The sequence below is a fragment of the Condylura cristata genome, unplaced genomic scaffold, assembly GCF_000260355.1.
Source record: "Condylura cristata isolate star-nosed mole 26May11 unplaced genomic scaffold, ConCri1.0 scaffold00004, whole genome shotgun sequence".
NCBI lineage: Eukaryota > Metazoa > Chordata > Mammalia > Eulipotyphla > Talpidae > Condylura > Condylura cristata.
In genome coordinates this window covers 67479088-67500405 of record NW_004567105.1, presented here as the reverse complement: position 1 = coordinate 67500405, position 21318 = coordinate 67479088, and the positions used below count along the sequence as shown (strand labels likewise).

At 49.3% G+C, this 21318-nt stretch overlaps 1 protein-coding gene across 5 annotated transcripts in view; it reads right to left on the bottom strand.

Moving 5' to 3' along the window:
- Positions 1–21318, bottom strand: part of SCN10A (sodium channel, voltage gated, type X alpha subunit) — a 94103-nt gene that overhangs the window by 11932 nt on the left and 60853 nt on the right. For all 5 annotated transcript variants that reach the window (XM_012735255.1, XM_012735256.1, XM_012735257.1 and 2 more), the window contains 10 exons: positions 16759–17127; positions 14820–15266; positions 13462–13599; positions 11698–11821; positions 10607–10761; positions 7262–7435; positions 3578–3700; positions 2026–2310; positions 1301–1354; positions 293–430 (listed from right to left, as the gene is read on the bottom strand). In XM_012735255.1, the coding sequence (XP_012590709.1) occupies positions 293–430; positions 1301–1354; positions 2026–2310; positions 3578–3700; positions 7262–7435; positions 10607–10761; positions 11698–11821; positions 13462–13599; positions 14820–15266; positions 16759–17127 (2007 nt within the window). The remainder of the gene's footprint in view (positions 1–292; positions 431–1300; positions 1355–2025; positions 2311–3577; positions 3701–7261; positions 7436–10606; positions 10762–11697; positions 11822–13461; positions 13600–14819; positions 15267–16758; positions 17128–21318) is intronic.

Here is a 21318-nt window from a genome sequence, read left to right as displayed (position 1 = left end):
TATAGCTTTTCTTTCCCTGCTGACATTTCCTGAGGGGTATTCAGGTGAGTAACACTCAACACACCTGAGCGGGACTGTCACTCTGGGACAGAGGATGGGGACACTGCAAAGGGGCAGGACACAGAAATGCAGCGCTCCAGCAGCAGCCTCAGACATGAGCCTTGCAATCCAGGTAAAGATGGGTGTTGGTATTAAAAGCACAGAGCCCTATGGAGGTGCTGGCTTTAGTCAAGAGGCAGGGAACAGAGTATAAGAGTCACCACTCCTCCAGGAACACCCAGGCCCCACTTATCTTTTTTTTCTGCTGATTGAAGTTGTCGATGATGACCCCAACAAAGAGGTTCAGGGTGAAGAAGCCACCGAAAATGATGAAGATGACGAAGTACAAGTACATGTACAAGTTGTCCTCCCACTTGGGCTGCAAGTCCACCTGTGACCAGAAAGGTGGAACACACAGAGGAGGGTGGGTGTCTTAGTTTGTGTTCACCCCAAAAGCCAGCCCTGAGACAAAACTCTGGGTGTAGGTTGCTTATTTGGAAGGTGATCCCAGGATGCAGGAATGAAGGTGGGGGAGGAAACAGGAGTTAAAGAAAAGTGAACAAAGGTGATGTTGTTAAGAGGCCATCACTGTGGCATCTGGGGCTCCATCTTGTTGTGGGCCCCCAAAGAGCTGTGTAGAGCATACCTCAGGAGTGTGTCACAAAGGGACAGGGAAACTGGAACCTTCATCTACAGACTCCCAAGATTTATCTGTGAGGGCTGCCCCTGGTCATAAGTCCCCTGCTCATCAGGGTGAGGAGCTGTTGAGTAAGCTCCAAAGCAGGGAAAGAAATTCAAATATCAGACACAGAATAAGAAGCTCAGCATGGCAGTGAACCCACAGGTGGGCTGAGGGCAGGTGGGGCAGGGCCTTGACAGTGTCTACCACAGCAAGAGAGGGTCTTTTCCCAACAGACCATTGCCTCCACCTGACAGCCATGAGAGACTGAAAATTCCATCTCATTCCTTCCTCCTCCATTCTAGCCTTTGCACAGGAAGTTTGTCATGCAGGCCCTTTATCTGACACTGTTCTCAGTGGTCATCAGAGGAAGCGCTTGAGAGATCTGGGGAGCAGGTATGGCAGGGGAACAGGTAGGTGGGCTTAAATGTCCAAAGAGGGTCAACTGGGCGCTGCTCTGGGAGGAAGAGTGCCAGATCACTGGATTGCCATCTCTCCCAGAGCCAGGGACACCACCATCCACTTCGCAGAGGCTGCTGTGGGAACACAGAGGGAGGCAGTAGGCAGGGCGGGGAGACTCACATCTCGGGAGTCGACGGCTGCATACATGATGTCCATCCAGCCTTTAAAGGTTGCCTGGAAACAAAGAGCAGAGAACACTCAGTGTCTCTCTATCCATCTATACTGGAACCTGGGCTTTACTTTTCTTATTTGTCTGTTTTTCTCATAGAACATTGGCCCCTGCATTCAGCACTGTGTGTGTATCTAGGGATCGAGGACAGGGCCTAGTGCACCGTAATTACTCAGGGATTACTTGTTGAATGAATGTATGCACAAATGGTGGACTGCAGGAACTTGTGGCTATAAGATGTATAAGAAATAGCATCAACACATGAATGAGCAGCAGACTGAGTGGATGAAGGCAAGGGATCAATACATGTATGTATGTGTTTGTCATCATCAGTAGCATTTTCTATTGTGACAATAGACATGGAGCACCACTTATCTCCCCTCTAGGATGTGCAGTAGAAGACCAGGTATGTCACTACATCATGTCTATTTCATACAGGTTCACCCAACACCATCCCACAGTATTCTATTGGCCCACATGGCTCTAACTGCACCATGCAGATCACACTTACTGGTAAGGTCCTCTAGCCCCATGGGGTAGTCTGTGGGACTAGGGAATGACCTCAGCTCACACTGTTGCCCCTTGCAAAATATCTACATAGCTTCTTTTGGGAGAACCAAACCCTTCCTTTTACTCAGCAGCCAAAAGAAGAAACAGGGTTGATCTCAGGACTCACCACCTGCAGAAGTGCAAGGTAACCCATTGCAACATTATCAAAGTTGACCTTCACATTGACCCAGAAGAAGCTGCCAGTGTAGTTATTATTTAAACATTCAGACTTGTTATCCACAATAAGCCAATGCACAAGAGCAAAGTCTCCATTGGTGTTGTTGATGCACCTCCAAAACTTCCCTGCAAAGAGGTTCACGCCCATGATGCTGAAGATGAGCCAGAAGATGAGGCAGACGAGGAGGACGTTCATGATGGACGGGATGGCGCCCACCAGGGCGTCCACGACCACCTGGAGGGGGTAAGCGAAAACGGACTGGAGCCCCACAAATGCCCACACTCCCTCGCTGGATCCCACTTCTTTCTACGTGCACTTGGGCCGCTTCACGATCCAGTGGCCTTTGGAAGAAGCAGAGGATGTGCCTTACTTAACTCTGCCTCAGAGGGCAGAGACAGGGGGCAACTGAAGATAGGCTAAGACTTTCTTCCTAAGCCCGTTGGGACTGAAGAGATGGGTGAATTCTTAAGCCCACATGTGCGCGTTTAGGTGTGCAGTGTCCCCTTGCCCTTACAGTCTTCTAGAACTGTGCTTTGCCTAAACACAGCACATAAAAGAAAAGTGTAAACACATTTACATAAGGGTGTAATGTGTGCTTTGCTCAAGAATTAGTGAAAACCTAAATCCATATTCACCAACTTGCTTCTTTGTAAATCAGCAATGTGGAGATACGATAAAATAAATGTCACGTGCTTTCAATTGTGATAGTACAGCACAATAGCACTAGAAGTTCATTTCAGTGGTGAAGTTTGTGAAGGCACAGGCTGATGTCAAAAGTTCACCTTTTGGGGCAGGGGAGTCTTATTTGAGTGCATAGTGGAGGAACAAAACAAAACCTCACTCTCCCTGCCAGGAATTATTTTAATAATGAGGAAGGGGGGTGTGGAGACAATTAGCTCCTTGTCTCCCCATAAGACATGGGCCAGACTTGTGCACATTCCATCCTGAGGAGGAGAGTGAAGGCAAGGTAGAGGTTGGTAGAGATGGATAAAGAAAGGGATGGATGAAAGGGAAAATTCCATAGGACGGGATGACCACTTTGGGGTGGAATTCACATTCCAATGGGTGGTGGCCGAGAAGCTGAGCAGATGATATCACTACATTTAATGGAGAGTTAAAATTCATTTGTCACAGGAAGTCCAATAACTTGGGAGGTTCTAGAGATATTTGGTAATTGATACAGGGCTGGAAGATTGAAGTAAGAGATGCCAGTGGAGCCATGAAGCAGGGTCACTTCACTTAGAGCAGGAGAGAGTGGGGGTTGAGTCCCGGGAGATGTGATTTTTAAGGTGCAAAGGGGAAAGGGGATTACTACAGGACTCATGGAGGAATGAGGAGACTTAGGACTGAAGCACAACCTCTGAGCAGGAAGGGAGGACCCAGAGCCCACCTGTGGGATAGGAAGCTCAGGTCAGTGGACTGCCTGACAGAGAGGATGGAAGGGAGAGAGAGGAGAGGAACTGCAGGCTGCAGACTGGAGTGGCTTAGAGACACGTCTTACCCGCATGCCTTCAAATCGAGACAGAGCCCGCAGTGGCCTCAGCGCGCGCAGGGTCCGAAGGGCTTTGATGGATTCCATGTCAGAGTACTGCAGGATCTTCGCTATGAGGCTTGTCAGTGAGATCTGAGTGCAGGCAGAAGCAAAAGAGTCACCTTAAGTTTCCAGAAAGGAAATCCTGGTGAAAGGAGACAGGAAATCGTTCCCACCACTCCTCTCTCTGAGCCTGGGTCCTGATTGTCACCTTATGAGAGATCAAGAGAGAACCCAGCCCCTGTCCTTCCATTGAGGAATTCATTCATTGCTTGTCTGAAATGCGGGCATGGAGGTGGCCAGGCTCCCTGAGTATTAGATCGGCCTTCCCTTCTCCTCAGAGAGGCACAGTCAGATCTCAACAGTCCTGAAACTTTGGTTGACTTTTGGAGACTTGGAGTGATGATGTCCCTTTATGAGGGTTATACTTAGTCTTATAAAGTGAGTCTCAAGTGTATTTGCTCAGAGAAGTGGGTTGCAAAGAGTCCTGGTCTGGATGGAGTCTAGTTCCCTCTTGACCCCTGTTGTTTTGTGACCTTTAGTCAGTGCCTGGCTGGTCCAGGTTGTACTTTAACCTTTTGCAAGATGAGAGAGTCAGAGAATCTGAAGGTCTTTATAGCTCATAGTTCTTCAGTAAGAGAGAAGGGTCTGGGACCCAAGAGACCCAGCCTTGACAGAGAGCTGAGATGTAGTTGCTGAACTGTGAGTCCTTGCTGATCTGTTTTTCAGGCTTTTTTTTTTTTAAAGTGTTGATCCTTGGAGTGCAAAAGATGCAAATGACTAGGAAAAAATGATTATCATGATTATCTCTCCCAGAAATTGAAGGTGCCAAGGAGACACCATATGCATAAGTGTGAGCTTGCTGGAGACTGTGACCCAATCCTGGTAGACCCCAACTGCACCATGACTGGTAGGATAAATTAGTGTAGAGCCTAACCTGGCAGCAAGGTGGGGTTGTACGTGAGCACTTCAGAAAGGAAAGGGCAGAGTTTTGGGTGCTAAGGCACCAGACAGAATGGGCAACTTATTCTACCAGTGAAAAACTAGAGTAGAAAGAACACCTTCCCTCAGCCATGCAAGGCTCCACACACCAGCAGGTGGCATGGAGCTTCCTGGCTGATGGTGGGTGCACACTGAATCCTATTCAGTCTTTTGGTCAGCCCCCTGGGAGGGGGCCGCTCCATGATGGTCCTCGTGCCCAAGCCCACTGCTCAGGTCACTTGCCACCCAAGTGGTCTCTGCACTACACTATCACACCCATCTCATCCATTCTCCACTGCCACCCTTCATTGGCACCTCACTATAAGCTTATCATCCTCACTATAAGCTTCAGGTTCTTTAGTTTGTGTTATGTGGCCTCAGCCTACTTTGCCAGTTACGTTTCATACATATATTCTACTCAAGTCAAATTATTGTTCCCTACATATACCTGTATTTGTCCTTTGCTTAGGGCCATCCTTTCACGATGGTTGGCCTCCTCCCAGTGCTCTTTGCACCTCACCGCTCCTACCCTACATCTAATCCCGCCTCTGATATGAGCATCCTAACCCAGCCCACCCCTGAGTGGAAGCAGGCTCATGTCTCTGTGTCTCAAAGAAACGAATTATTTCCAGCAGGGTTTACCATGTCCCACCAAATATTATGTTTATTTCTCTCTGTGTGTCTCATCTGCTGGGAGATTTAAGTGTAAATTCCTAGAGAGAAGGAGTTTTTATTTCTTGGCTTCTCTCTCAGAGTATCTCATATATCTAGTAATTATAAATGAACACTTGATGAAAGTATAGATAGGATCATGTTGGGATGGGAGGAAGGAAAGGAAGAAGGAAGAACAGTTATATGGAAGAATGAAGGATAATTGGAGAGAAGAATGAGTGAAAGTATATAAAGGTGGGCAGAATAGATAGTTGAAAGGTAGGAAAGAAGAAAGGAAAAGTACAGATGCATGGAAGAGTGGATGAATGGATACAGGAAACGGGTGGATGGTTGGGTAAAATGAATGATGGATAAAAGGGAAATAGAGCATTGGCTAGAATAGATGAATGTAAGAGATGAGAGAACAGAAGGAGGGTTGATTAGACGGATGAACAGGTGAACTAATGGAAGGAAATGGAACATATGGACAGATGGGTGGAATAAAGGAAGGATGGACATGTGGGTCAAAGAAAGAATAGAAATGTGGAAGGATGAATGGATAGAAGGTTGCTATATGGAAAATGAATGAATAGGTTAGATGACTAGATAGTTGAAAGGATGAATGAAAACAGAAAGACTGAAAGGCTACTGACCAAAGGAGAGATGGATGGAAGGAAGGTTAGGAGGAATGGATGGGTGGAACAAGGAGGAGAAATGGGAGGAGATGCATGGATGTCTGGAAGGAAGGAAATGGAAGGGTGAGTGAAAGGTGAGTGGAAGGAAGGGTATACAGAAGGGATGGTCGGTAGGGACAATTTGTAGGATGTGTGATGTGAATAGATGATCATTTAATGTGATCAGGATGGGAACCAGTGAGACATAGGTAGGGGAAGTGTGGTCCTAACAGGAGTGGGAAGCCTTTTCTCTTCATTTAGGAATAATTACTTAATGTGCACATAATTAGCACTGGTGACTCGGATTTACAGGTCACCTGTGTGCCAGTGGTGGGAGGCTGCTAGCAGACTGGTATTGGAAAGGAAGAGAATGGAGGGCACAGACCAGCTGTGGCAGACTTGTGTGGGCCTGAGCTTCAGGACATGCGTCAGGAGGGAAGCACCAGATGCACACATAGTTCCTGGCCTTTGCCATGCAGACCTGGTGCTGGTGGTTGCTTAGGTGGGAGAGGCAGAGACAAACAGCACTGCCTCCCCTTGCCTGCAGGGGCCTTGGGCAGCACAGCACTGAACAAATGCCTCAGGAGCCATCTTGCAAAGCCAAGAGGCCTGGATGGTAGTGCTTAAGATGAACCCTCCTGGTTTTGGGTGGTAGGAAGACGTTTTGGTCTCCTCATAGCTGTGAGAGCCACAAGTCAAATGGGTAGGAGGTGAGGCCCTGGTGCGGGGGTAGCAGCCACAGGTGAGTGTGAGTTCATTCTCCCTTTGTCTCTTTCCAGGCCACTGCGGTGAAGTCAGTGGAGCCAGCTCAGGGGCTGACAATGCTCATGAGATCTGCTCAGCAGCTTTTGCAAAATGACAGTGCCTGGACTCCACTTGGCTCCAGTGAGTCTCACGTCACTGTTTTAGAGGTCCGTGTGCAGTTGGGGGTCCCCAGATAATGCCCAAGTGCAGCCCGGGCTTAGAGCCACTGAGTCAGCAGCACACAGTTTCTCTGCACTGCACAGCTGTCTGCCTTTTACACCCAGAAGCCTGTCAGAGTATCAAGGTCCTGAGACCCTGGGGAGCTTCTGGCAATGTCCTACTGTAGGTGGGATACTGAGAGCAGGAAGTGGTCTTTCCGGATAGACCCTGGGAACTGGACTCACATTGTGCCAGGATCACAGGCTGCCTGGAGCTCACCATTCCCGGGGCTATAGGGCTGGGCTCAGACCCCATGCTGAGTGTCAAGGATTTGCTTTAGAGTGGTCCTCGAGGACCAGACCCCCGAGCTACCTCTGTATCCGTTGTGGTACAGAGCAAAGAGCAAAGAGAGGTGAGGACCCCAAATCCCATGGGAGCCACTCACATTCACGATGAGGAAGTCCAGCCAGCACCAGGCATTTGTGAAGTAACTTTTGAAGCCATAGGCCACCCACTTGAGCAACATCTCGAAGACAAAGACAAACGTGAACACCCTGTCAGTGTACTCCAGCAAGGCCTTCACTGTGGGCTTCTGGTCAAGGTAACAGTCTTCAAAAGCCTGGAAAAAAGAGAGGAGAAAGGCAGGCGGTGCGGACCCACAGCTCTTGTGTCAGCAGCTGGTGGCATTTTGTTTGTTGTTCTCTGGGGAGGTGGGAGCGGGGGGCATAAGCGGGGAAGCTGTGACTTCCTCAGAGTCCATGGGAACACAGCCCTGCTTCTACTTTGCAGGGGAGCTGGACGCAAGTGACAAAGGACACCTTCTCAAGTTGGGTTTTGGAAGTGAACCAAAGAGATGCTAACAGTGACTTGGTTTAAAAATAAAAGCATCAAAGGATGTTCACAGACAATCCACAACAATGCAAGTAAGAATTGCCATGAGCCTCCAAAGCAGAATATCATAGCTCAGTGGTAATCAAGGAAACTCAAGTGAAAAGAAGACGCCATTTTCCTTTTATTAGGCTGGTAAAGATGAAGAAGAATGGCCAGGGTGGGGGCACCCCAGTGAAGGTGTACTGTGGGGTAGGGTAAGTCTCCTCTCAGACATGGCCCATGAAGGTGGAACCAGCTCAATCTTTTGTGAAGTCAACTGGTAACAGGAAACCAGCAGTTCTGCCTTCAGGAGTATGTCCTGGAGGATTGTGTCCGCGCAGGGCTGCTCCAGGGGCTGGTGCTCACTCCCAGCTGCTGTGGATGTCGGCTGTGAAGAACTCTTGAATGCCCCCTTTCCTGAAGACTTCGTGGGCTGAAGGGGACTGCTTTCAAATTGGGGGACACTCTGGAGGCCATATCCCACCCTGGGGGAGCCAGAAGCCAGTGACTGAGTCTAAACGGCTGACCCAAAGGAAAAAGATCATATGGGATGATTTCACTTGCAGGTAGAATACAGGGAAGCCAAACAAAAGGTGAGGGAAAAGGTAAAACTTGCAGGTAACCATAGGCCTGAGGGATCCAGAAGGGGCGGGGGGAGGAGAGGGGCCCACCCAAGGGAGGGAAGAGCACAAGGAACTATGGTGATGGGCCACGGTGTGGGAGATTCATGGGGGCTGCACCTCAGGGGAAGGATCAAATATTGGACAAGCGTGAACAGTGGTCTATCAAAAAAAAAAAAAGTCAGAGGAAATTAACATTAAAAAACAAATAAAGAAGAGGCCAACTCTGTGCGTCACAGGGCACAAAGTTCTTTGGCACCAGGCTGAGGCTGGGCAACAAGAAACCCATGTCCTCCCAGCTCCCTCTCTCCTGTCCTGCTTCCCTCACAGGTTCCACCTCAGAGCACCCCCTTCACAAACTGCGCCACAAGCATCTCTGTGGACTGGACTGAACTGGACTGTAGACTGGACTGAAGACAGAAATAAGCCGTAAGCATACATACATCAGAAGTAAGCACAGGGGTTGATAAAGTCAACTGTGGCGCATTGCTGCAAAGGAACACACCGCAGCCATGGCGCGAGCCTGTGCAGTGAGGCACCATAGCGTACCGAAAGGCGGCGTCACCTTGGTAATATTTATATATTACATGCATAAGGAAGATGGGAAGGAAGTGGACCAAAATGTTTTCAAAGTGAGATTCTGCTTGAGTGATAGGAAAATGGGTGGTATTTCTTTCTTTGCATTTCCCCATCGTTTTCAAGTTTTTTTTTCTTTTTGCACTTTACTTTGTCAGATGAAAACTCATGCTATTTTTTAAAAAGTACTCAAAGTAAAAGCATACGGAAGGCTAAATTTGGTGCCAGCCTGTTCAGTCCCTTGGGAAGGAGATGGGAGGTGAGGGGCTGGGGTGGGGCCAGCAGCTGGGCAGGATCTAGCTCCCCGCTGGAGGGAGGGGAGCAGCTGGGGAACCTGGAGAAGCTGGGAGCAGGCAGGAGAGAGAAAGGAAGGGGAGGGTCAGCGGAAAAGAGAAGTGTGGGGAGAAGGCCTGTGGGAAGACAGATGCCAGTGAGCTCATGAGGAAAACCCTTAGGCTAATGTGCTTATTCTTCTCATCAAGGTAGACAGGAAGGCGAAGGGGGGTCTGGAGCGCTGCCAGCAGCCTGCTCTTGCCCTGCAACGTGGCCTCTGCACCCAGCACTGTACTGGACTGCTAGTCTGGCGGGCACTTCTGCCCTGTGCTGGACACCGGGCAGCTTCAGCAACTGCCACTCCTCCCACTCGCCACCCCGCAGGACAATCCCTGCCCCCGTACTTGGCCCTGGGTGGCCTCAGTTTCCTCCCACTGCTCGGTCACGGCCTCCCACTTGCCTCGGCCTCTCCAGAAGGTTGAAGCTGCATGCTAAACTGTTCGAGCACTCTTCCCGGGAAATCTGGCGCTCTGGCGGTTGCCTAGGTATTCAGTATGTTTCCTTGACACTCGGCATGTGGGGAGCAAGACACATGGGAAGCCTTGAGTCAGGAGAGCAGGGCTCCTGTCCCCTCTCGCTAATTAGCTGGGATGCCAGGCAGGTCAGTCCTTTTGGTAGGTCCTTCTGCCTCCTGAAGCACAGCGGGGGGTGATGGGTGCCCTCCTGTGCCTGGTCTGCTGTGGCTTCTCAGGAAGCACAGCTGAGATCGTGCAAGGAGCCTGAGCACAGAACAGACTCATCTGTCCGTGCTGCTCAGCCAGGCATTCAGCAAGGGGCTTAGGACGTGTCACCTACTCAGAATCTCTACACCAGTAAGGCCTTGTTATTCAAGGAGTGGTACAAGAACCAGCAGCATGAGCATTACCTGGGGGCTTGCCGGAAATGCAGATTCCCAGTCCCCCTAGACCCATGGAATCAGAAGCTGCACTTTTATGAACTCCCCAGGTGATTCAATTTTGAGAAGCAGCCTTCTAGGGACTGGCTGTGGGTTTTGAACGTGTGCTAGGAGTACGCTATGTGGCTTGAGAAGACGGAAGTCGGTTCTCTTGTACTGGGCCTTCAGAGAAGTCCAGTATATTGTTGAGGGGGGCAGGGGGTCACTGGCGTGGAAAGTCAGAGGCTTTGGGATCAAAAGAGGACAAAGTTAGGTTACTAACAAACTGGGTAATCTTGGACACATCCCTTAAACCCTTTAAACTCCCATTTCCCCATGTATAAAGTGGGACGTGCCACCTACTGCTTGAAAGAATGACAACTAGGTTCCTCCTCGAGCTGGCCTGCAGTTCTTCCAGGCAACGGGTTCGGGAAACTTTAGCCCAGGCAGTCCCAGGGCCTTTGGTGCTGGGAGATCTCATCGGGGGACTTGGGGCCAGGACCCCGCCTCCTCTTACCAGAGACCCACTGCTGAGCAGGATCATGAAGATGATGAAGCTCTCAAACCAGCTGTGCTCCACGATGCGGTAGCAGGTTTTGCGCACCTGCCAGCCCGTGGCCCATGGGAACTTGGTGGTGTCCACTCTGCACCAGGGACAGTGGTGAACGCAGCCTGGGGGAGAGGACATGGTGAGCCATGTCCCTGGGGAGGGAGGACCGCATGTGCGCCAGTCCTTCATGGAAACCACTCTGCTGAGAAAGGCCCACCACTCCTCCACAGAGGAATTCTCCTGGGGAGGGAGAGAAGGCTCTCCACCCTGGCCTTCAGGTGTTCTGTTCCACCATCAGAACTGCACACCGTGACATGCCCACGTCCTCCTCAGCCACCTGCTTTCCTACTAAGGACACAAAAGCCCCTTTCCTTAGCTCTGCCCATCTCTGCAGGCCTGAGAGCTGTGAGCCATGGCCTGAGGTATCCGCTGGTTGAGGCCTTGAGCCCGTTGTCAACTAAGAGGCCACCACACAGATGGTAGGAGCCCAGGGCCGAAGGGAAGTGGAAACTCAGTCAAGTGGTTTCTCTTTTAATTTCTGAGGGCAAAATTGCCTCTGAGTATCAACTCTCCATAATTCATTTACTGCACAGTTTCTCTGTGCTCTTGTAAACACTGAGGAAAAAGAAGAGTAAGGTACAGGTTCTACCTTTAAAAGTGACAGAAAAGACTGAGGGACAGGACGCAACGTGACCCTCCCGGTTTCTTTATATCCCAAATCAAGAGTGTTTATGGTGGTGACTAGGCTTTTCCTTTTCAACCTCAGGAGAGCTAGTTTAGACTTCAGTGAGGTGTTGCTGAGGGTGAAGAGGGAGGCGCAGCACGCATGTGCCCTGGATGCTGCAGCCTGAGAGGCAGGCGCCGAGCTCCTGCAGGCGGCTTGAGCGGTGGGTATTTTACGCTGGCGTGCTCAGGCCTGGGAGTAAGGCAGAGACGGGCCATGTTGGTCCGTCTCTGGTGGACCCCCTTCAACACAGAGGTGCTCAGCGGAGCATTTGCAGAACTGGCTTTGACCCTGGTTACTGTCAACGAGAGCAGGCCATGGTCTGCTGCATTACCTTCTGCAAAGCAGTCATCTGGTTCTTCGAGGTCATCTGCCAGCTCAGGGATCTTCTTCAGGATCTCCTCGGGGTCCAGGCAGTCCACTGTGCTGCCTTCGGAGGAGCTTGTGTCGTCCACTGCCTGCAGGGCAGAAGTCCAGGGCAGAGAACTCCATTCTCTGAGGGGTCCAGCAATTCCGCAGACTGTCACTGCAGGTTGGACAGGCTGAGAGTTCTGAGGGGCAGGGTCAGCCCCTCAGGCCTTGGGACTGGCCTCCAGGGGCCACCCTGGTGTCCCTTGTGTGTTTGGTGCCTGGCCAGCTGAGGCCCAGAACAGTGATGCTCTCTGTGGAGCCCCAGGGGTTTGGCTGTGCGAGGTTTGAAACCTCCAGGCCCCTGATGGAGTGCTGGCAATGACCCGAGACACCGTAATTACACCCATAAAGACTCTCAGCGTTGGCTGGGCTTGAATATTTAATCACGGAGCAATGCTGCGGGGGCCCTGCTGCCCTCCTGGCAGCTCCAGCCCTGTAATGTCTCCAGATGAATTCAATTAGGAGTTGAAGCTGCTGTCATATTAGTAAACCTGATCGCTTGGCTAATGGACCCAAATGGTGGGGTGGGTCCCCATCTGTCATTGTCAGGCCCCTCCCTGCCGGATCAAGGTCATGGATTAAAAACACAAACACAAACACAAACACAAACACAAACACAAACAATCCCCAGTAGTTCTGTAGTGAAAGCATCGAGCAGAGAACTCTCCAGGGGAGTCCTCAGAAGTGCGGTAGCAGCAGGATATCCACGTGGAGATGTGGCCGCTCTCGCTAGGCCCGGCCAGAGTGCTCCTGTTTCCAGGGCCTCCAGGTCCCATCCACCCTTTTATCTTCCCCTGCTGTGGTTAGCTTGGCCCAGAGGCACACCGCTGGGGCTGACATTCCTCAAGCTGAAGAGCTTGATAACTTTGGGGATGAATTTTGTCTTCCTTATCTTTGCCCAGCCCAGGGCCTGTCCCAGCTTTGGCACTCTGTGTCGAGTTAAAGTCTCGAATTTAATGTAATGGGCAGCAAACATACTAAGTCTTTAGCAATTGCTCTTTCCCTATATTTTTTCCCAAAGATTTGCAGGGACCAGAGGTTTATTTTTAACCTCTTACAAGGCATTCCTAAGCCCCGATTCTTCCTCCCCCTCAGTCTGTGTAAGGCTGTCAGGACTCTGCTCACCTCCATCAGCATTTCCCCAGAAACAGCCTGCTTTTGGCTAGAGAAAATGATGTGGACAAAAGAGATGTGGGGCGGGTGTGGGGGAGTCACAGGAAAGACTTGCTTGCTTGCGGTGAGCAGCTGTGACTGTTATCTGCTGGCTCTGAGGGTATTTAACAGGCTCTGGGCTTTGTCTTTTGTTTGCCTCTTTTTCCCTTGGCTGTCATTCCCCGGGCACTTATTCAGGCAGGAGCTGAACACCTGACAAGCAGCATTCCGTTTAGGTGGCACATTACCTACGCAGTAGGCACTGCCATTCAGTTTCACAGACGGAGGTGGGAGGTGCAAGAGGTCGAGGAACTGGGACTCTACCTCCCACTGGCGGGATCTCAGTCTCTGGTGGGCCTCATGCTGATTCGTCCAGAGGTGAGGAAGGACTTTGCAACTTCCCAAGGTGAGAAATGAGGCCACATGGTGGAGTGTCATCTAAAAGACCCCACCCCGGCCCCATCCTCTAGCCCCCACGACCCCACAGGCAGTGTCCCCAGGTGCCTCAGCCTCTCCGGCAAACTCACATACCTACCTCTGCAGGGGCCTGAGTGGCAGCCTCAGCTTTCCACTTCCCATCTGGGTAAGGAGCCAGATCCTCAGAGGACGTCACAGAGCTGGGGCTTCTGGGCTCCAGGGGGTCCTCACACTGCTGGACTTGCTGCAGCTGCTCCTGTGGTGAGACAAGACCCTGGCTGAGCACCACACTTAGCAGTGCACTTCTGACTTTGAAGACCTCTTGCACGCTGTGATCTGCTGGACCAACTAGGTCTGCCGCTGACAAACATGCACATGGGCACACTCACACACATACGGTGTTCAATGAACATGGAAACTAACCAACAGATCTGTGTTTAATCTTGGCTCTATTACCTCCAAGCTGGGTGACCTTAGGTAACCTGTGTGAGCTTTTTTAACCTCTTTTGATCATTTTCCCATTTGTAAAATTGAGAAGGTAAGATCGACTTCATTTGTTTATTTTGATGATTATGTTAATGCTTATGAAACACTTAGCACAAAGTGCTTGGCTCAATACCTGTTGGCTGTGATCATTATTACTTGCCCAGTGATCAGAATGTTAGTGAACTTGCCATCTGGAGTCCCTCAAGAACCCCAGAGTAACTGAAATTTCTCTGAGTAGAGACAGTCATCTCAGAGTTCATGTCCTTTTACTCTGGGGATGGTGACATGCTGCCCTCGGCTGTCACCCAGACAAAGGCATGTAAAATATGGCAGCTGATAACAGCAGCCACTGGAACACAAGACAAGTGACGGTGGCAGGGGAAGAAGGCTATGGAAGAGTGACAGACTCAAAGCATAGCTGTCTGTGTGTCCCCAGCTCCTTAGGGGTCCCCACCCAAGTCTCTGAGAAGGGCTAACAAAGCTTGAGGTAGCCAGAATTTAAGCAGAGTACTTAAAAATATATGTTACCAATAGTTTCAATATACTTTAAATTCTTTGTTTATAAAAGGAACCAGTGTCATTTCCCTGTGACGTCCCTTGTCATGGTAAACTGAAGAGTCACATAAAGGTCAGTACTCCTTAGGCTGCTGGGTGAACTTAGGTAACCTGTGTGACCCTTGCTCTTGGAGAAATCCCGTGCAGAGGCAATTCTTTAGCATCTCATGCGCAGAGCCTGGGTTGGGCAGAGTGAACAGGGAATCTGAGTGTGGCCTGGGGCTCAAGCACTCCCTGTCTTCATGCTGGCCTGGGGGTCTGACCCTTCTTCCAGGCCCTGCTCAACATCTACCCCCTCTGCAAAGCTGTCTGTGGCTTGTACAGGGACTCTTCCAGTCTGTGCCAGCCCTGCCACTGGAAAACCTCTTAATTTTCTCCTCTGTCTTGGATCACTCAAGCCTTGAGGCCCTTCTCTGCTTCTGTGGCTGTCCTCACCTGTCCTGGGGGGATCACTTCCTGTTTGGAGCTCTCAGCATCCTCCTCCCCATCCTCCTCCAAGTCATCCAGGTCAGATTCGCCCTCTGCGATGGGCACCGAGACCCACACATTAGGATTGGTAATAAAGTCAGCATGGTCTTCCCTGGGGTCTCTGGGGGCCAGGAGCTGTCCCGGGCTCCCCGCAGTCACATCAACAGCAATGTGGTTCTCAGCTTTGGCGTTGGAGAGGGGGAGTTTCACCACCAGGTGGGGCTCCGCCTTAGGCCTGGGAAGCAGGCAGGACCTACTGAAGAAGCTGTGAATGGCCTTCTTGGTGCGACAGCCAAATGCCTGAATCCTGGCCAGCGCCACCTGCAGGTTGTTCACCTCCCCATCTTCCTCTGGGGCTGTGAGGTTGTCGGCACTGAAGGAGTTCAGCAGCAGGGCGATGAACAGGTTGAGCACCTGAAGAGAAGGACCAGGTGGGAAGGTGACTCAGTGAGCTGAGCCCCACCCATGACCTACCAGATGGCAGCTGGATGGCAGGACCACCCGATGCAGGCCCCTCTGTGTTCACCCATGAATGGGTGGCATTCTGAACCCCTCTGAAGGAAGACTTGGGGATGTCCCAGAATGGTCCATGTTGTGTGGACAAGGCGTGGGAGCACATTCTCTGTGGAGTGAAAAACCACTCGCGCTGAGCAAAGGGACACTCAGGGACAACAGAGAGGAAAGGCATGTGCCCGTCCTGGGACAGCCACCATTGCCAACGCCTTGGGTTCCAGTCCTCGTTCTGGAATCCTGCGCACAGCTCCTTGCTGCTTTCAGCATCATGTTCTTCACCTGTAGGTGAGGAGTGGGGACTCTTCACCTCCCAGAGTGGTTGTGAAGGAGAGAGTGAACATGAAACAGTATTCAGAGAGGCAGCTTTCTGATGAGGTTAGGGTACTATGGTTCTATAGGGTGGTGAGCTCACCTGAAAGATAGACTTTTGGCCAGCCCCCTTCCCACTCCCCCACCACCTCCACTTGGGGATGTGGGCAGAAGGCATCTCTGGCTCAGGGAGCAGGGTAGGGATGACTTGGGAGGGCTTAGATGCATCACTTCATGTTCCCTTTTGGTTTTGTTTCCTCCTGTCTGTAAAGTGTTTATGGGTTAAGAATCTAAGCTGATTAACTTCCAGGGCAAAGAAAGAGGCTCCTGGAAATCCACACTGCTCCCCAATCCCACCCCCAGTCGGCAAGAGCACCCAGAACTAGACACTGAGGGTGAGGAACCAGAATGGACCAGAGAAGGGGTCCTGAGACCATCTGGGGAGAAGGTCCCAGAGGGGCTCCCCTAAATGTGGGAATGGATTTTTTCACAATCAATGTGACACTGGGATGTCATCCATGACCCAAATGTTCACTTTCACTCAATCCTATGAGCTTGCTCCTACTCCTAGCTAGGGTCTGTGTAGTTTGGAGAAATCAATCAATTCTACTCATGAAGAAAAATACCATCTGAGGCCTTCTAAAACAGGAAAGGCCTCTTTCTTTCCCTTCAACAACTAGCAGCTTCCACTTATTGAGTTCCTGCCAGGGCCCAGCCAATGCACGAAGCAATTTGCGTATGTCATCTCCTGCAGTTTAATTCCCCCAATAAGCCTATGAGTAAGCACTATTTTCTTGATTTTGAGGAAACTGAAGTGTGGGGCGGTTGCTTCTTGTGCTGGGTCACCCAGTTTTCCTAGTGGTAGAGGCAGGTGTTAACTCAAGTCTCCTCCCTCCTGTGGCTCACCCCAGCAAGTTAGGCTTCCTAGGGACAGTCCTTTCAATGCACCGCACAGGACTGGAAAGCTTTGATCAGGGAGGGAGAATGCGGGCAGAAACATGTGCCATGTCAAAACTCTGTAGGATGACCCAGACATCTCCTCCATTGCCCACAAGCCAGGGCCCCCAGGGGGCTCAGCACTCACCACCAGATTCCCCAGCACCATCACTGTCAAGAAAAGGATGAGGCATATGGATTTCTGGCCCACTTGCATGCAGACCCACATGTTCTCAATCCACTCTCCACAGAGGATCCGGAAGATGACAAGGAAGGAGTGGAAAAAGTCGTGCATGTGCCAGCGGGGGCAGTCTTCTGTGGGGACAGAGTTGTTGGCGGTCAGGCACCGTTCCTTCAGGTAACTTTCCCCAAGGAGCTGCTTGCCAACCAGAGCGAAGATAAAGACAATGATGGCCAGGATGAAGGTCAGGTTCCCCAGCGCCCCCACGGAGTTTCCAATGATCTTGATGAGTGTGTTTAAGGTTGGCCAGGATTTGGCCAGCTTGAACACCCGCAGCTGCAGAGAAACAGAGACTGTGTCAGGTTCAGGTAGCTGCTTTCAACACCTTTCATCTGGACCAGAAACTAAAGGTCTGGGAAGAGCACAGAGCAACTCATCCCATTAAGATTGGGTGCTCCTGGGGTGCTGCTTTCAGACTTCTTTGTTTCTATGTCGCCAGTTACTCAAACATGTCCAGCCCCTATGCTCTCTAAGTACCGATGTGCTTTGCTGATTGTGGCAAAGTCAGGGGTTTTCCACTGGGCTGATGGTCTTGACTCATCTACCCTGTTCTGAAGCCACAGGCCTCCAGAACAGGAAGGGTATAGAATGTGGTGTGATGGACTCACCAACAAGTAAGAACAGGCCTACATTTGCCTGGAACAGAAGCTAGTCTTCTATGACCCATTGCATCTGACAGGTATTGACCAACCATCTTTCAGGGCATTTCTCATCTTGGTGCCATGGCAACACCTGTTTCCCCCCACCAGCTCTGAAATTGCATCTATGATTTCATGGACTCATGGACACCACCCTTATAGATTTATTTAACTGGCCAGCCAGGCTATCCACTTGATTGAACACTGGTCAAGTGTGGAGGTTGGTCTGTGGGTCGCTGCTCTCAAGTAACAAGTGGTTATGTTACAGAGACCAGGAAAAGCCCTAGAAAGCCCTTCACTGTAAAACCCTATTGGACTAAGTCCTACAGGGGAGCAGAAGCACTGTGCATGAAGATGTGCAAACACTAAATATATATATATATATGTGTGTGTGTGTGTGTGTGTGTGTGTGTGGTTCTTTAATTTGTCAGGAAGAAATATCTGGGCTCAGCTGTCCCTGGATGTTTATAGAGCATCTGCGCAGAGCCAGGCTCTGGCTTGGTGAGACTGGGGCGCTGAACAGAACAGTGCAGCAACTTTGTTCACCCACACAGCAGCGAGGAGGCCCTGAGGGAGGAGAGCTAACACTTTTGCACAGGAAGGGCTAGATCTATGTCTCTATGTGGTGATACAGGTGGGTTGGTGTGGCGGGATAGGTGTTGTGTGCAGGGGAGGGGCTGTTATATTCTCTGCAAGATTATATAAGCTGCAAGTTGCTTTCCTTACACTAGAGATAGAGCTTAAAGCACCAGTTCTGTTTACTGGACAAAGAGGCATCTGACAAGCATAAGTAAAAACTGAGCATTAGTAACTAGGAACCCTTTTGTGGAGGATATGGGGAAAATGCTGTTTCCTTAGCAACACAATTGATAAAAGTCTACATTCTCTCAGTAAAGTCTGGGTAAGAGCGAAAGCAGAGGCTGTCATTGGCCCTTGACACTGGATAACAGGACCCACCATGTCAAAAAACTGGGGGGTCACCACCGGGGAGCACTGCCCCACTCACTGACACCAGAGCTAAAAGACCAGCCATTGACTTTTTGCCTTAATTGCACCTGGCTAATGTTTCCATCAGTTCCTTGTAGAAAGAAGGAGGTTTAGAAGTTAATATTAGCCAGTCAGTAAACGCATATTTAGAGGGTCTGCTGGGGTCTGTATGGCTCCACACAAGCCAGCTGGCTCTTGCTACAGCCTCGAATGGGTGATCCAGGGAATACCCACACTCTCTATAGCCAGGTCTTCCAAGCCCTCACCTCTGTCCCCATCACATAGCTTCCTGTCATCTGTGCCCAACTTAGATTACATCAAAAATAATTTCTTTGCATTATTGCAGGATATTTATAAATTATGGCTTTCAGCAGCTGCTGAATATTCCTTTACATTTATCTCACCAAGTTTCTAGTTAATCTCATAACTAGTATACAAACTTTGATTCAGTGCAATAAACACTTAGAGAAATAACCAAATTGGTAACATGGATTTATTTATACAGACATATACTCAAATATTTCTCATCATTTGTATATTTTGTACATCTAAACTTTTGTATATTTTGTACATCTCACTTTAATGAGAACAGAATGAAAAGTGAGTCTAATATCTGTTCTGCTCATGGGGAGGCGAATTGGTGATAAAATAGGCCTTGTTTTTGTGAAAAATAGCAGCAGAAGACCGGGTTCTATAGTAGACTATATAGTATCCCCCTTGGGATCTTCTTTACATCAAAAATTTACTAAAAATGATGGATACCACAATCTTAAGAGCATTGGTGATCTATCAACAGAATAAGCTAGGCTGCAGCTAGAAAGTAAATAAACATGGGAATGCAGAGATAGAAATAGGTTGCTGAAGCCAGCCTTTCTCTGAAGGTGTGTGCAGAACAGTAAATCTGAGCTTAGGCTTTAATGGTGTCGTGAGACATGGGAACAGGGCACAGTCCTGCATCTGTCTACCATAGCCAGCCTAATGGAATTTCTCTAGTCCACCAAGACTAGATCCCAAAGAGCTTTCCCCTTCATGAAAGGCCAAGCCAGAAATTGACCAGGAGAATGCTAGGAAAACAAAATGTCGGGTGCCAGATGCCACGTTGGGGTTGGGGGGCTAGGGGAAATTTGTAATGAGAATTTGGAGCCATGAAGTGTTGTTCACACAGTATTTTAGCTGAATTCACTGTGTGAATTTCAGCTGAGGATTTAATTTAGAGCAATTTTGCAATATATCTTGCAGAAGTGAATCAAATGCACTATGAAGGAGCCAAATAGAGTCCAAATTCTAGAAGCAGTTCCCTCTTCCTCTGCCCCTACAAAAGTGTGTGAATTATAGTAACAAGCAAACAACAGGGCTCTGTGAGTGAAAGAGATTCAGGAGAAGCTGTGCAAAAAGGGCCACTTACGTTACTGACCATATCGATGGAAGTGGACTTAGCATGTTAATGCTAAGTGAAATAAGTCAGAAGGAAGCAGCAAACACTGGATGGCTCATGCACATATAAAAAACAGGGGAGAAGTTGGGGGGAAGAATACAGGAACTAACAAAACAAAATCTAGAAATACAATGCTGAATTGAGGCTGCTAGAAGGGGAGATGGGCAGAGGTGGGAACCAAGAGAGGAGGCAGCCAGTGGTCTGGAGTAAACAGTTCTGTGTTTGGTGGTGGGGTGATATGGCCACAGACATCTGAGGAGGTGTGAACCTATTCCCCTAAAGCATGTTGTAAATGTATTACCTCAATAAGACAGTGATAAGAAACGAAATGGGTCTGCTGGTAATAAAATTATAAGCCAGAGACAGCGGTATAACTACATATAAAATGCTTAAAGAATGTGAGCTTGAGAGTATGAGCAGAGAGTAAGGAGCTATAAATAATCATCAGGGGTTTTGAGAAAAAAGTGGAACTTCTGGAAATGAAAAGCATAACAACGTTAAGAGCTCTATGGAGGAGTTTCACGTCAGATTCGATTCAGTTCAGAAGAGAATCAGTGAGTGGAAGATACAACAGAAGAAATTATCCAGAATGCAACCAGAGATCCTTAAGAAGCCCTATAAATTTTAGGAGAATTGTATGGCAAATGAAACCATGAGCCTGACTGAAAAGTCAGACTCTTTAGAAACTCATCCTCCCATCTTTCCACGAGGAGGAGGCTTTGAAGTTTGTCTAGGCATTTTTCAGACATAGCAACGGCGCTTTTTGAAGGACTACTATTGAAAATGAAGGATTCACACCTGGAGAGGACTGACTGGCATCAGTGAGGAATAAACCTTCATTGGGCTAAGCTACTGAATTTTGAGGGTTGTTTGCACAATGACTAGAATTGTTGGTCAATGATTAAGTCACAGAGCTCTTTAAAAGCAAGATGAAATTAAATATTCAACAGTAATTTGGGAGAAGTAACTGGAGTGAAGATAAAGGTTTTATCTACTCTTGATTTTTGTTTAACTATTAATGCTACAATTTCTAAGGATAAGACAAAGACAAAGAACAAGACAGTATTTCATTTCCAAACCAATGAAAGGAGAACTGGATAAGTGAATCAGGGGAAATAAAAAATAAAAAAAACAAAAACAAGGAGAGGAGAAGGGGAGAAAGAAATTGAGAGGGGATGGGAGGAGAACAGTACCGCTAGTGAAGCAAACAGAAAACCAAAACAATGGTAGGCACTTACACAAAGACATCAGCCATCGTAACAAAATAAGTGGATTAAACGTTGGATTAAAAACAAAGTTGGGGGCCCTCCCTGGTGGGGCAGCGGGTTGAAGCACAGCACTAAGAATCTAAAGCCGCTTCCGCATGAGTTCGATTCCCGCCTGCCCCGGAGGTGACCACATGGCGCG